General features: G+C 39.3%; 1 protein-coding gene across 3 annotated transcripts in view; it reads left to right on the forward strand.

The window, feature by feature from the left end:
* Window positions 1-13435, forward strand: part of PTPRM (protein tyrosine phosphatase receptor type M) — an 806716-nt gene that overhangs the window by 379029 nt on the left and 414252 nt on the right. For all 3 annotated transcript variants that reach the window (XM_034995810.1, XM_034995812.1, XM_034995813.1), the window contains one exon: window positions 2145-2438. In XM_034995810.1, coding sequence (XP_034851701.1) covers window positions 2145-2438 — 294 coding nt within the window. The remainder of the gene's footprint in view (window positions 1-2144; window positions 2439-13435) is intronic.

The following is a 13435-nucleotide window of genomic DNA, read 5'->3' on the forward strand; positions in this document are numbered from 1 at the left end:
GGGAAAAATTATTCAAAATTTAAATATTGACTTACTCTTGTACAGATTCTTCCAGCAACCCAAAAGTCCCTTGGAATGTCTAGTACAATTGTTCCAGGTTCACATATTTGATACTTTTCTTCATGGGGAATTAATGGAGAAAATATTCTCAGGTCAAGCAAGCATTAAAGTCATGTCTATTTTAGGATACTAGTAACAATATCCTAAATGAATTGGTGTGCTCACTAACCTTCATGGCCTTGCCCCTGAGTTGTATTTTGAATGGCAGTTCAGCAACCCTTGCTAGAATTTGCAACTTCAGAGTAATTAACTGCCCTTTCAGCCTGGCTACATAACTGCCTTGGGATATACTATAAAAGGCCCATTTCATGTCTCGGTTCAAGGAATCACCTAATGATATAAATTGATGTTAAGTCATGATGAGTTGAGTAAGAACTGTTTAAAGAAATGAGGAGCTAGCACAAAGTTGTAGTTTACAAACAATAGGAGCATTATTTTTAGTAAGTCTACATGAATTTTGTAGTCTTTCAAATACAATTCATCCTTTAGTGTCTATTTTGACTCAGTCTAATGAGATTTCCCAGCTATTTTTGAAAATCAGTAAGATGCACTGTACCCTGAATACAGAAAAAGAACAAAGACACCCCTACCCAACGAGGAGAACTACTGTTATTGGTATCTTAGTCTAGGGACCCACCAGGTATCATGTCAAGGGCCAAGGTCAGATGGTCTTAGCTGCAGTGAGATCCCTTTCAGCAGGAAACAGGACCGTGATTAGTTGGCTGTGTCTGCTGTGGAGCTGACAGAATTTGCAGCATGCAAGCCAGCATATACCAGCAAATGGAACATAGCAGGCTCTATTTTTTGTGCATTCAGATGTGCTAACTGAGGAGTTGAAACACATACACACAGCCCAAAGAGACACAAACCACCTGTGGAAACATGCTTGAAAAAAAAAAAATAAGAGAGGGAGCCAAACCATAAGGGATGCTGAACTCTAGGGAACAAACGGGGTTGCAGGAGGGGAGGTGGGGGGGGGTAACTAGATGATGAGCACTAAGGAGGGCACTTGATGGAATGAGCACTGGGTTCTATATGCAACAGATGAGTCACTAAAGTCTACCTCTGAAACTAAAAAAAAAAAGAAAATCACTAGATCTTACTTTTTTTTCTCTGATGGAGATCCATGAAGATAGAAATATGCTATTTTATACAGTTATCTCCTTTCCCAGTATGATGTACAGTAACACTGGGCAATATAGGATGCCTTCACTTGGTGCCCGGCAAGCCATTCAACCAACACCTCACTGACAGACTGGGAATACTATTTAAAACAAGATTGCCTATTTCTCCATTCTCAGACAATGATGTAGAAAGAGACCATCTCAGGTTTTAAACAATGAAAGAGACTTTCTTGGGTTTAAAGAGTATTTGCTATTGATTGCTTAGAATTTTACCAAGCTGGGCATGGCTTGCACTTTGCATTAGAGTTTCCTTTCTACCCGCTGCTTTCATGAGACTCATTCCGGGAGGCTCCTTGAACAGCAGCTGTGGTGGGCTGTGTTATCCAGACGTCTCACTTCTCCTGCGGCCAAATGAGTCCACTGTGATGGGTTTTTTGGGCAACAAGTCATCCTGGAAGTGCATTTATGCTGAGAGAAACTATAATTTTGGCCATATTTTAAAATTGATGATATCTGTGGAATAATAAATATAAGGAAACTGAATTTAATGAGATAGGTAACTAGCACCTTTGATGATTTCGAAGACATTCTCAATAAGGAAGTTGGCAATAGAGTGCCTCCTGGAGCTTAAGTACTACCATCAAGAGAGCTTCAGCAAGTTACTTTTAGTGGGGGGAAAAAATCCTTTGAGCCTGAGAAAAATGAGTTGTGTCCTAAAACAAACTGAGGGTATCCCTACTTGATCAAGCTTAGGTTTTAAAGTTGGTTTATTTCACAGATTTGAACATTGTGAAAGGCTTTACCAGTATGCTTTTTCGTAATAACCTAAATAGAACCATTCCCATCCCTTCATTTCTGACATGTTCACGGCTTCTATATTTTAATAATTGATGTACATTTAGCTGGTTTAAAACGGAAGAGCAAGGTGTCTGAAAGATGGCTCTTTGACTTGCCTTCCAGAGCCCCCCGTTCCCATTGCTCCACCTCAGCTTGCCTCCGTGGGGGCAACCTACCTTTGGATTCAACTCAACGCCAACTCCATCAATGGGGATGGGCCCATTGTCGCCCGAGAGGTGGAGTACTGCACAGCAAGTGGGAGCTGGAATGACCGACAGCCAGTGGACTCCACGAGTTACAAAATTGGGCACCTCGACCCGGATACGGAGTATGAGATCAGCGTGCTGCTCACCAGGCCGGGGGAAGGTGGCACTGGGTCTCCTGGGCCAGCCCTCAGAACCAGGACAAAGTGTGCCGGTGAGTGAGGGGCACCTGGGACGAGTCCTTAGCATCTTTCTGGGCATTGACCTGCAGCATCGTGTTTATCGGGTGGTTCATTTGCTTCCCCCAGCCCTCTGTGGGAACGGATATTCCCTTCACCTCTGAACGGTAGCCTGACAGCCTGTGGACTTTGGGACCTCCAGGCTTGGTATCTTTGGGAGACCTCCACCTCCTTTTTTCTTATTTTTATTTACACTTTCCTGTGAGTATCATCTAGTTCATATAGGAGTTCCCCCTACAGTTGACAGAAACTGTCTCCTTTCATGATGTCTGTGCATAGGTCACATCCTCTCACCCTGGTCCCCTTGTTTTATGTTCACCATTAATGTGCTTTTAGCCTGGAGGGGCTTTGGAATAATAGATTCCATCTTAGAGATAGCTTTAAAGCTGTTTTTATTGATGGGTATTTAATGGAAGGGCTGCTTGCCAAAGACACAGGGCCCATTTGTAAAATAAGCCAGGGTGATTTGTGGGCTGCATGCAGTCTTCAAGTTGAGATTATAAAGTCCTAATTGACTGTGCTGAACCTGGTCCACAGCTTAAATAAAGTAGGGTTGATGGAGGGAGAAATGTAGCATCTTATAAAAATCAAAACCTGAAGCAAGCTCCCATGAGAGGTAATAGTGCTGTTTTTGTATGGCTACTTTTGGCTAGGGAAGTAGAGAGATAATATATTGGGACACTGAAGCGTTCTTTCCTCAGTTACATGAAGAATCCCTGTATTGGATGGTGGGCTGAGGTGAGGCAATTCAGTAAATTTTTAGGGAATTAATTGATTCTTCAGATAGCTTTACGTAAGTAGACACAGCCGTATGTGTCATTTCTTTTTTTAGGTTTTGAGAGTTCTCAGAGCACAGTCTGCCCCTGGCTGGTAGGAGAAATGATGAAACCTGAACAGCTTGTAGATGTTCCACTTTTTCTTTATAATATGAAGTATACTGCTTCCACAAGTTCAAACTTATAGGCGAATTCTGTTCTTGTGTTGTTGTTGTTGTTGTTGAATTTCATTAGAAAAGGGGACAGCCACCTTCTGGGGATGCATGATGGGCTGGTTCTAGCCAACCCTGCGTCTCTTTCCCAGATCTACCACCAGCTGTGGGGTCTCTGGAATAAATTGCAGCTCTGGACTGGCCCTTCACACAGCCCGGGCTGGCAGGTCCAAGGAGAAAGGAGTTTGAAAATGCTTTCTCTTCCTCATGTCTCCAAACGACGGCCATCTCCTCTCTCTTTTTAGTTGAATAAAACTGCCCTTTTTTGTGAAATAATTTCTTATATTTCTTGTATATATGATCCTATCATCTGTTGCAGGGCAAACAGTAGCGATGTATAACACCAGATATATCATTTCACAGTAGAGGCCTTGTTTCCAAACCTGTTATTGATTTGATAACTGCCTTGTGAAGGCTCCTGGGCAGATGCAGACACCCCCTTATTACGGGGGGGACACGGGAGCCCACGGGACCTTCTGTCCTCCAGGCATGCTCTGTGAGCAGTACATTCAGTGCGATTTCACTTCAATGTGATTTTAAGGAATCCTATTTTGGGCATGGCAATATATAGTCTCCCGTTCTGTCCAAAAAAGGCTTAGAATTCCATTGTTTAGACTGGAGAGAGGAGCCATCTGTTTCATTCTTGTCACTAACAACCCTGCCTACTTAATGTTTCCAGTCCTGTTCTCCCTTACAGATTTTGTCTTGTCTCTTGATTTTCTGCCTGTACATTTGAGCTACTGACACAACTGTTATATACATTTCCCCTGAATATAATGCTTGGATTTTTTTTTATTGCTGCCTGATGTGTACATATATAACTCTCAAAGAGACACCATACCTTTCATTACAGATTGTCAGTCCTTTTAAAGAAATTAAAACCAATTTTGAATTGATATTTGCATGCCAACACTATGTCTTCAAAAGTATTCAACCTCGTGTAAGCAAGGAAGCCTAATGACAAAGCATGCTTTTTCAGTTTTCAGCAACCCGAGGTTGACACGACTCCTGGAGTGTCCTGCACGTTCCTTGAACATGGTTGAAATAGTCAATCTTAGGAAACAGGGGTATGTTAGGTCGGAGAGTCAGAGCTAGAAATAAGAGGGGGGAGACATTGAGGTGGGTGAGGAAAGTGAAGTCAAATTTCTCTTTACTGTATGAAAAAAATAGTTTCACCCTGAGGCTTTTAAAAAAATGTGAAGGTAAGACTGGTGGCCATGGCCAGTGAGCAGTGGGACATAGTGGAAGGCAGGACTGAGGTACAAGGAAGGACACAGGTGTGGCAGACTAGAGACTAAAAAATTTGGGGCTCACAGAGAGCAAGTCATGGAGCCTATAAGCTGGGAGGGCCTCTGAGCAGTATGCAGAGTAGATAGAAATTGTCCTTGGCCAGGCTTGAACAGTGGATGACTCTAATAGGGTGATAGGTAGTAGGAATAATTGCACATTTATCCTGTATGGTTTAAAACCCAACAGTACTACTGTGGAATTAGAGTAATAAAATTTAGCAGCAGCATATATAAAAGAGATTGAGAATTTGGCTTAAATGCATATGAATCTACAGTATGATCCATATCACTCTGTACTATTATTTCCTTACTACCATCCCCCCACCACATACACACACACACACACACACACACAGCTTACTATAATCTTAGGTTGCAGAAAAAAAGCCAAACACCCATGTTGGAGGTAATAGTCTTATTGTACCAGTGCTAATTAGCCTCCCTATAACTATCACACCTATTTCTGCTCCCTGCATTTTATGAAAGAGAGCACAAAACGGACTATGCTCTAGGGATAGCACCCAGGTTAAGAAAGGTTCTGGAACCTTGCTCCACCAATGAGGAGTGATGGAAAGAATTTAGAAAGGTGATGGAGAAGAACAGAGGGTCTGCACAAATTTGACAAGAACCGAATCATGAGTAGTGAGTTTCCAATGGCTGACCCATTCAAGCAGAACCTGACATTGTAGAAGGTGATTTCTGTATTCAGAAAAGGATTGAACTGGTTGACCCTGCAGACATCTTCGACATGAAGATTCTGTGATTCATGTGTTGTTCCCTTTCTAAAGAGATGATCCATTGTGTGTTTCTACCCTTAAAGTCTTTGACTTTCACTTTTATTTTATCCTTGTCCGGAAACTCCATTCACGTGCTTCTCCAGTCCTGCTCTGCAGACCCATGGACGGAGGTCTATGATGACATTTACAGAAGCCTGAGCAAAAGGAGGGGGTATAGTGAGTTTTTAATACTGCTAAATAGATTAAATTTGAAGAAATGACTCTTATTTTGAGATACCCTGCCTGCTTTTTTTGTGTTAGAGTATCATTTTTATGCAATGATGGTGCTGGAGGGTACTAGAACCCAAGTCAGCAATTGAGAACACGGGCTCTGGGGCTCTGCTGCCAGGGATTGAATTCCGGCTCTGCCCGGAGCTATACATGGGACCATGTATAGCTGACCTTCTCTTGGCTTCTGTTGCTTTATCTATAAAACAGGGCTGATGATAAAAATATATATCTCCTGGTGTGGCCATGAAGCCTTAATGAGCCAATGTGTATAAGGTGCCTAGAACAGAACCTGACATATAGCAAATGGTCAGTAAAAGTTAACTGCCATTTTTTAAAAATCTTCTAACATTTTCAATCAAAATAATTGGATGTTAGCAACCTGATTGCCCTAGATGTGTTACAAATATTACTTACCCAGTGAATTGAAAATCCGAGAACCAGTTTTATATTACGGGCTCATAGAATTCTCTGCAGTGGAGTACTGCATTCATGACACATTGTTCTCTCATTTCTTCTATTAAATCTGTTTCTTTTGGACAAGCTCTCCATTTCCATTTCTGTGTTGTAGCAGTGAGACCTGTCCTATCGTGTTTTGGTGACACCCATAAAAATGGGTTTTGCTTCTTGCATTAAAATGGCAAGATCAGTATTTATTGTCCTTCTCTGGGCAATGGAATTGATTTTCATGTGTGGCTAGTAGACACAATCTCATTACCTGGTCAGATTTCTTTCTAGAATTGTATGGTAACACACTTCCCGAGCTCTTTCTTCTTATGTTTCTGAAAATTATTTTCAAATATATGAACAGGCGCTCTGCATGTGACCTTGATCAAGTCACTTAGCTTCTCTGGTTCCGTCTCCTTATCTTTAAATAAGGGCAGTGACACCTGCCTTGCTGTATCACAGGTGTTTGTGAAGATCAGGTTGGATATTATCTACAAAGGGATTTTACAAGTGACAATATGTTCTGCCTACATGGGGTATTTAAAAAAATGATTATAGTAAGGAGCTAGTTTCAAGATTTATACACATACTCAGGTGTTTTTCCAATTTTGCAGTTCAGGTGTAGTCGGGTAACCTCAGAGGGTTGAAATTACTTCAGTATCCACTTAAGCAAAATATAATTTAGTTTGTGTTTTCTATTCAATCTTATATTCTTATAATTATGTGCAGCTGTGTATCAAAAGCCATTAAGTGGTAGCTACTTAAAAAAGAGAAATGGGAGATGCTGTTAGATTAATTTTCACAGTAGACTTTTTATGTGTTTTATTTTGGGATATTGCTTTTTATGTATACTAGTTATTGTTTAACTGTGTCTAAGTGACTTGCTAACAACTGGCCCCAGGAGTTAAAAGGATGGTGATAAACAAATGACCTAACAATTAAGTTTGGTGAGAGTGAAAAGAAAAAAAAGCTGAACTGAAATGTGTTCTTTAGAATTAATATAACTAAAAATCTGGGGGGAAAAAATAAAAGAAAGATTATACCTTTAAAAAAATTTACTCATGAGGTATTTATCGAACACTCATATTTCCAAGGCACTGTTCCTGCCTCTGAGGGGAGAGCAACAGGACAAGATCTGCCATTAGGGTTATCTATTGAGGGAGGAAGTGTGCAGTCAATTTAAAATATATATATATGTATACACACACACACACACGCATATATGCTATGATAAATGCTATACAGAAAGAGAGAGAGAGAATGGAGAGAAGCAGGAGATTTTTTTATTAGGTTATCTCTTATTTTTAATTGTGGTAAAATCACATAACATAAAATTTACCATCTTAATCATTCCTAAGTGTACAGTTCAATAATGTTGAGTACATTCAATCACTAGAACTAATTTATTTTGCAAAACTGAAACTCTAGCCATACAGATCCCCCTTCCCCGCTTCTGCAGGCCCTGCCATCTACCATTCTACTTTCTATCTCTATGAATTTAACTACTCAAGTTACCTCATATAAATGACACCATGTAAAATCTGCCCTTTCGTTACTGGCCCATTCCATTAGCATTATGTCCTTAAGGTTCATTCATATTATAGCATGTGTGATTGTACCTTTTTAATTACTCTGATAATTGTATTGTGAATACTTCATTTATGTGATTCTTTGTAAACTATTTTGAGACTTTAAGCACCAACTTGGGCTCCCAATGAAATTAATAATGCTCAATGTATTAAAAAATGCTTCACCTTTATGACTCATGGAAGTCTTGCCTACTAAAGACTACAGGTAGTACTGCTCTGCTTTCAGAGAGTCAAGTACAAATAAGTACCCAGGAAGTACTATGTCAGAATGGTACAGCCATCCGGTCAACCATTGAATAAAGAGTGATACAAGAAATTAGAGTGCTCTTTATAATGTACCGTTCTCTTAAACTAATAAAGTGGGTACATTTTTATACCTATTTGCATAGAAGTGTATATTTGTTCTATAGATCCCTCATTATAACCTTTTACGTAATTGTAATAGAAACTTTGAATATATGTTACATTAAAATTTATTTTTGTTGAACTCAGTTGCTTTGATAACATGCAATTATAGCTATCTTATCTGTAGTACCTTCAGTGACATGAGCCGCGGGACATATTTCTCATCTGCTTTGAGTCTCTGCACCTTCTGATGCCCTGTGGTCTGGGAGGGATTGAGTTTGTGTCCAACCCAGTATGGTGTGTTTTCATGTATCTCCTCTCCTTTGTGGCAGCAGTCGAACTGTTGCATGAGAACAAATATATTGGTGTCTCTTTGCTCCCTTGTGTCCTGGCCATGGGCTTTGATGAAACACCTGCATACGTGAGCAAGGGATCAACAGCCCTGACCATGGGAATGCTCTGCTGACTACAGGGCTAGAGAGTATCATATTGTCTTTCCTCACACACACTGAGGATGTCTTTAGTGGCTTTATATAGTAGCACCCTCTGTCCTACCTGCTCTAGTCTAAGTCTCATGAGATTTAGGTTAATATTGCTTTGAAAATGTTAATTCTCATGTTTGCTAAACGTGACACTGAAAAGACTCATTTTAAATATACGTGGATGAGATTCACCTATGGGCAAAGAGACACGATAGCTTCACAGTGAGGGGGCCTTACCCACCCTATATGATCCCTGCATTCCACTGAAGGCCAGCCTCACTGTGTCTCTTTATTTATTAGTCTTAGTTCTTCGTATGGGAGAAAAAGAATCATTTTGGTTGGAAGGGGGCTGATCTGAAATTAAACCCTGCCAAAACCTGATTTGTTTTCTTCCCAAATCAAGAACAACCCGATTTGTCTTTTCCGTACAAAACTGCCACTGGTGTTACAATATATATTTGGATGTACACAGTTGACCGTGGGCCCTTGGGGGCAGGTGGGAGCTTCTCTAAGATCTAACAATGGCTATTATTCACAGGGAATACAGACCAGAGACCTCACTGAATGGAAGATAATTTATTTTTAATTTAAGTTTATTTACCAGGAAAAAATTAAAGTGTTCTAATTCTACTTCTAAAACAGCTCTGCCAAAGGGCATCGTGTTTTTAATGCATTTCCAACACATTAAACCATTAAGAGCCTTTTTTAATTATAAGCATTAAAAGGGCATAAAAAAGTATCTTCCTTATTAGACTCTAGATATAAATACATTGCATTGAGTAGCATCCTTATATTTGGGTAGAGTACAGGAACATTGTAACAATGCAGCACCTTTTTTTATTATAATGCATTCAGCACCTTCATTACAGGTCTTTATGCCCCAGAGGCTTTGTGATACCTACACCTCAAATCCTACTGCCTTTAAACACTGGGTCAGCACTCTCCCTTTGTGTGAACCCAAGGGCATGGCATCTGAGGGGGGCAGTGTAGGATACAACTACTCAAGCAGTTTTGTAGGAGAGGTTTGGAAGGGGCTCCAGAAAGACCAAACGGGAGTTTTTGCTTTTAGAGTTCTCCAGTGACTCTTGAAGTCCCCTGATAGTTCTCTGGAAGGTATCAGGCAGGCCCCTTGGCTGTGAAGAATGAGCCTGCTAACATTACATCTAGGCATGATTTGGAAACCTTTGTAGGCAGCTTCCTGTGTAGTTTGAATAAACTGAGGAGATGGAGAAATGAAGAGAAGACTCTGGGGATTATCAGTCAATGGCCTTTGGCCTCTCCCAGCTGTGTCTAATGGGCCATTTAACACTGAAAAAGAAAATCACAAAACCATGACAGGTACATTTTGTACACATCTGTCAGTTAGGGGCTTGACCAAGTTCCTTGTTCTAGCACTATGATCTGTCAGCCTCTGTCAGAGGGTTTTGCTATCATGGAGAAACATCAGCATTAGCCATATCAACCCCTAATTGAGCACCAACTACCGTATGTTGAGTGACGTCTTAAAGCTGCCAGAACGCTTTGGACAATTTTTAAAGAGGTCCTGGGTCATCTAAATCTTTTCCCAAGTCTCTTATATATTTGGCAAAAAAAAAAAAAAAGCAAGTATTGATAATGAAATTATTAATTTTTATTAGAGCAAATGCCTTAGTTCCTTATCAAATTATGATGCAGTCAAGTTGTGTTTTATGGTCTCTGTGTAAGCATTTATAATCTACCAGCGTTTCCAGGCATGTTCAATATGTACTGCATGCTTAGGTTTTTTGACAGGACTCAGAGCATAATTGACCATTCTAAATTATAAAGGTTTGTAACTTTGTTACTGCCTTTGTAAATATTTTGGATCAATTCAGAGAAGAGAATGCCCATTGGTTAACTTCTTTCACTTTAAAGTCTGACTGACTTGGGGTGAGTGCTGGTTCTGATACTAATAGCTAAAAGTAATGCAACAAATTACTTATCCATTCTGGACCTAAGCTTCCAGATAGTTCTAGTCCGTTTTCCACTGATACTAGCACCTTCTTCTTCGTAGCACTGGCAGGAGAAGTAAATGTGCTAATGCATGAAAAATGGCTAGGGGGTACCTTGGTCACCTGGTGTACCCTGAATTCAAAGTAGGCTTGCTAGCAAATTCTGATCAGTTTATAAAATGAATAAACTCGCCACAAGTGAGGATACGTACTATTATGACAAAACCTTCCAGTAGGACTGTTAAGCTGGGTAGGTTGGATTTTGTTTGACATACACACATCAAAGTGCAGTTTGCTTTAAGTAAAACCAAAAAACGTATGTATGTTCTCAAGGTAATGTCAAAAAATGATTGCATGTTCACCAGAACCTGGAGGAATGTTGCATTTTTGACTCTTCCAAGTATTGTCAGGATCGAAAACGGCGTATGACCCAGAGTCACTGGAGGGTGGCAAGGAAAAGAGGATAAGTGTGAATGCTTTATTCACATGTGTGACATTGTTATTCTGTGATAGTGGATGTGTTATTGTTGACTTATTGTTTATTATTGATTATTGTTGACTTAAGGAATGCTTTTGACACTTTGACCCTTGGAAGAGTACTGCCTCAGTCCCTGATACCTCTAAGTCTGCCCAGAACACAAAGCTTGACAACCACAGTTTGATTAGCACAGCAAGGCAGCCTAAGACTGTTTTGGGGGGACATCTTTCCTTTTGCTTGTTTACCCACGGACTTCAGGAAAGTTGAGGACCCTTATTGAATGAGATTAGAAATGAGGGTTGTTTTTTTAAAGATTTATTTATTTGAGAGAGAGAGAGCACAGAGGGAGAGGGAGAAGAAGATTCCCCACTGAACAGGGAGCCCGATGTGGGGCTCGATCCCAGAACTCTGGGATCGTGAACTGAGCCAAAAGCAGACGCTTAACTGACTGAGCCACCCAGGTACCCCTAGAGATGAGGCCCCTGATGCTCTGGGTCTAAGGAACTCAAGTACACAGGTCAAATCTTCCACTGTGAAGACTGCTTCTAGACAGGCTTACCTGTATTCTCTGCCCCAGACTCAAAAACAGAAAGACCTAGTCTCAGGAGGGCCTTTGTCTCAGAACATACTAAGAAAAGTTCACTTCCTCTTAACTTACTAGGTATGCCATGTGTTTGTGCCTGGAACCTCAGATGCAGCAATGTCATAAGATGGGAAATAGATGCACTTTATCTTTGACCTCATACATCTGTGTGCTTCTACTCATTCTTCCCTAAGCACGCCCAGATTCCTCCTCCTCTTATCAAACCAGCTCTCGGCATATGTCTCCCTGTTCATGTGGACAGATATTCATCAGAGCACATTCTGTGGCATTTGGCCTCTAATTAGAACTTGCCTCCTCCATTCTGTAAGGATAAAGCTGCTCATGTGGTTAAAAACTAAGTTAATAAGAAGTAAAATGAGAACTAAGACCTGCACAGTAATAACAAGAGATTATGAAACCTTGATGATATGTCAAGATTTTAGTTTATGAGGGTTAACCATGCTTCTTTGTTTGGGTAATACTTTTTATAAATTAATTTTAAGAATATAAAGAACTGGTAATTACATTACCTATTAGAATAAATTGCAAGTGAATTGAAAGCTTTAAAAATGAATAATGCATATAAATGAAATTAAAACTACAAATATAAGAAATTTTATTAGGAAGTATGGTTACACCTATTATTAAAATAAGAATGATAATAGAACTGTTTGATATCAAAATTGCTGGTCTTCTAACCATGTTATTATACTTGTAGAATGAGTAATATAAGTAATATAACTATTCAGGTAAAATATTTCTGTTGACCAAGTTGTAGCACTTCTTCCATATAGATCTGGACAAGTGACAGTAGACACATATTTACAGTTGGCATTGAAAACCCTTTCTAGTTTAAATTATCAGTAGAAATGATATTATATAGATACATAATATACATATTAATATATATTTCTATTAAGTATGTTACTATTTCATGATTCTTGAGGTAGACTATATTGCTTTTAAATTGGATTATGAATTCATCATACATAACATTTTATTTGTTAATGTTTATATCTTATTACTTACTGTTTTAATTACTGAAGTAATAGGTGACATGTAAGAAGGCAAACAATACAGAAGTTAATAGATTCCCCCCTCTTTCTTTCAGTTTCTCTCCTGGAGATAAAGTATTTTTCTTGCACATCTCTCTCTATGTCCATTTAGACACATAAGTATCCATATATGTCCCAGGTCTGTTCCTTACTGCTAATTCTAACAGAATGAGATACTGTACATGGTATTCTGCAACTTTATTTAACATTTGTCAGTATTCAGTGGACATCTATTTGCTAGAGTCTAATACAGTATATAGAGATTTAACTCATTCTGAGTAGTAGCTGTTTATTATTCTGGAATATGGGTAGCCTAATCACTCAGCTCTCCTCATTTTGATGGATAGGGAGGTGATGGTTGTTTTCTGTTAAAATGAATATTTCAATAAATATCTATAAATATGTCTCCTTATATTGAAATAGTTTTATTTCTGGAGGTTACAGTTTTAAGGTAGAATTGGTGGGCCAAAGATAAATGCATTTAAGCTTTTAGTAGATGTCAGATTACTCTCCAGAAGGTTCTAGCATCAGCAAGGTGTGACTGTGTTGGTTTCTGGATGTGCTTTTGAGCATTGAATATTAATGATCTTTTAAATTTTGTTACTGGTTTATCAGTTTAGAAATGGTACATCACTGTTTTAATTTACATTTCACTTTTTTCCATGTTTTCATTGACTTTTTATATTTTTTTCATCATCAGATTATCTATTTCTATCCTTAGGATGCGTTTCCAATCTTTTCC

The sequence above is a fragment of the Mirounga leonina genome, unplaced genomic scaffold (genome assembly GCF_011800145.1).
Source record: "Mirounga leonina isolate KUSES-001 unplaced genomic scaffold, KU_Mleo_1.0 Mir_93, whole genome shotgun sequence".
NCBI lineage: Eukaryota > Metazoa > Chordata > Mammalia > Carnivora > Phocidae > Mirounga > Mirounga leonina.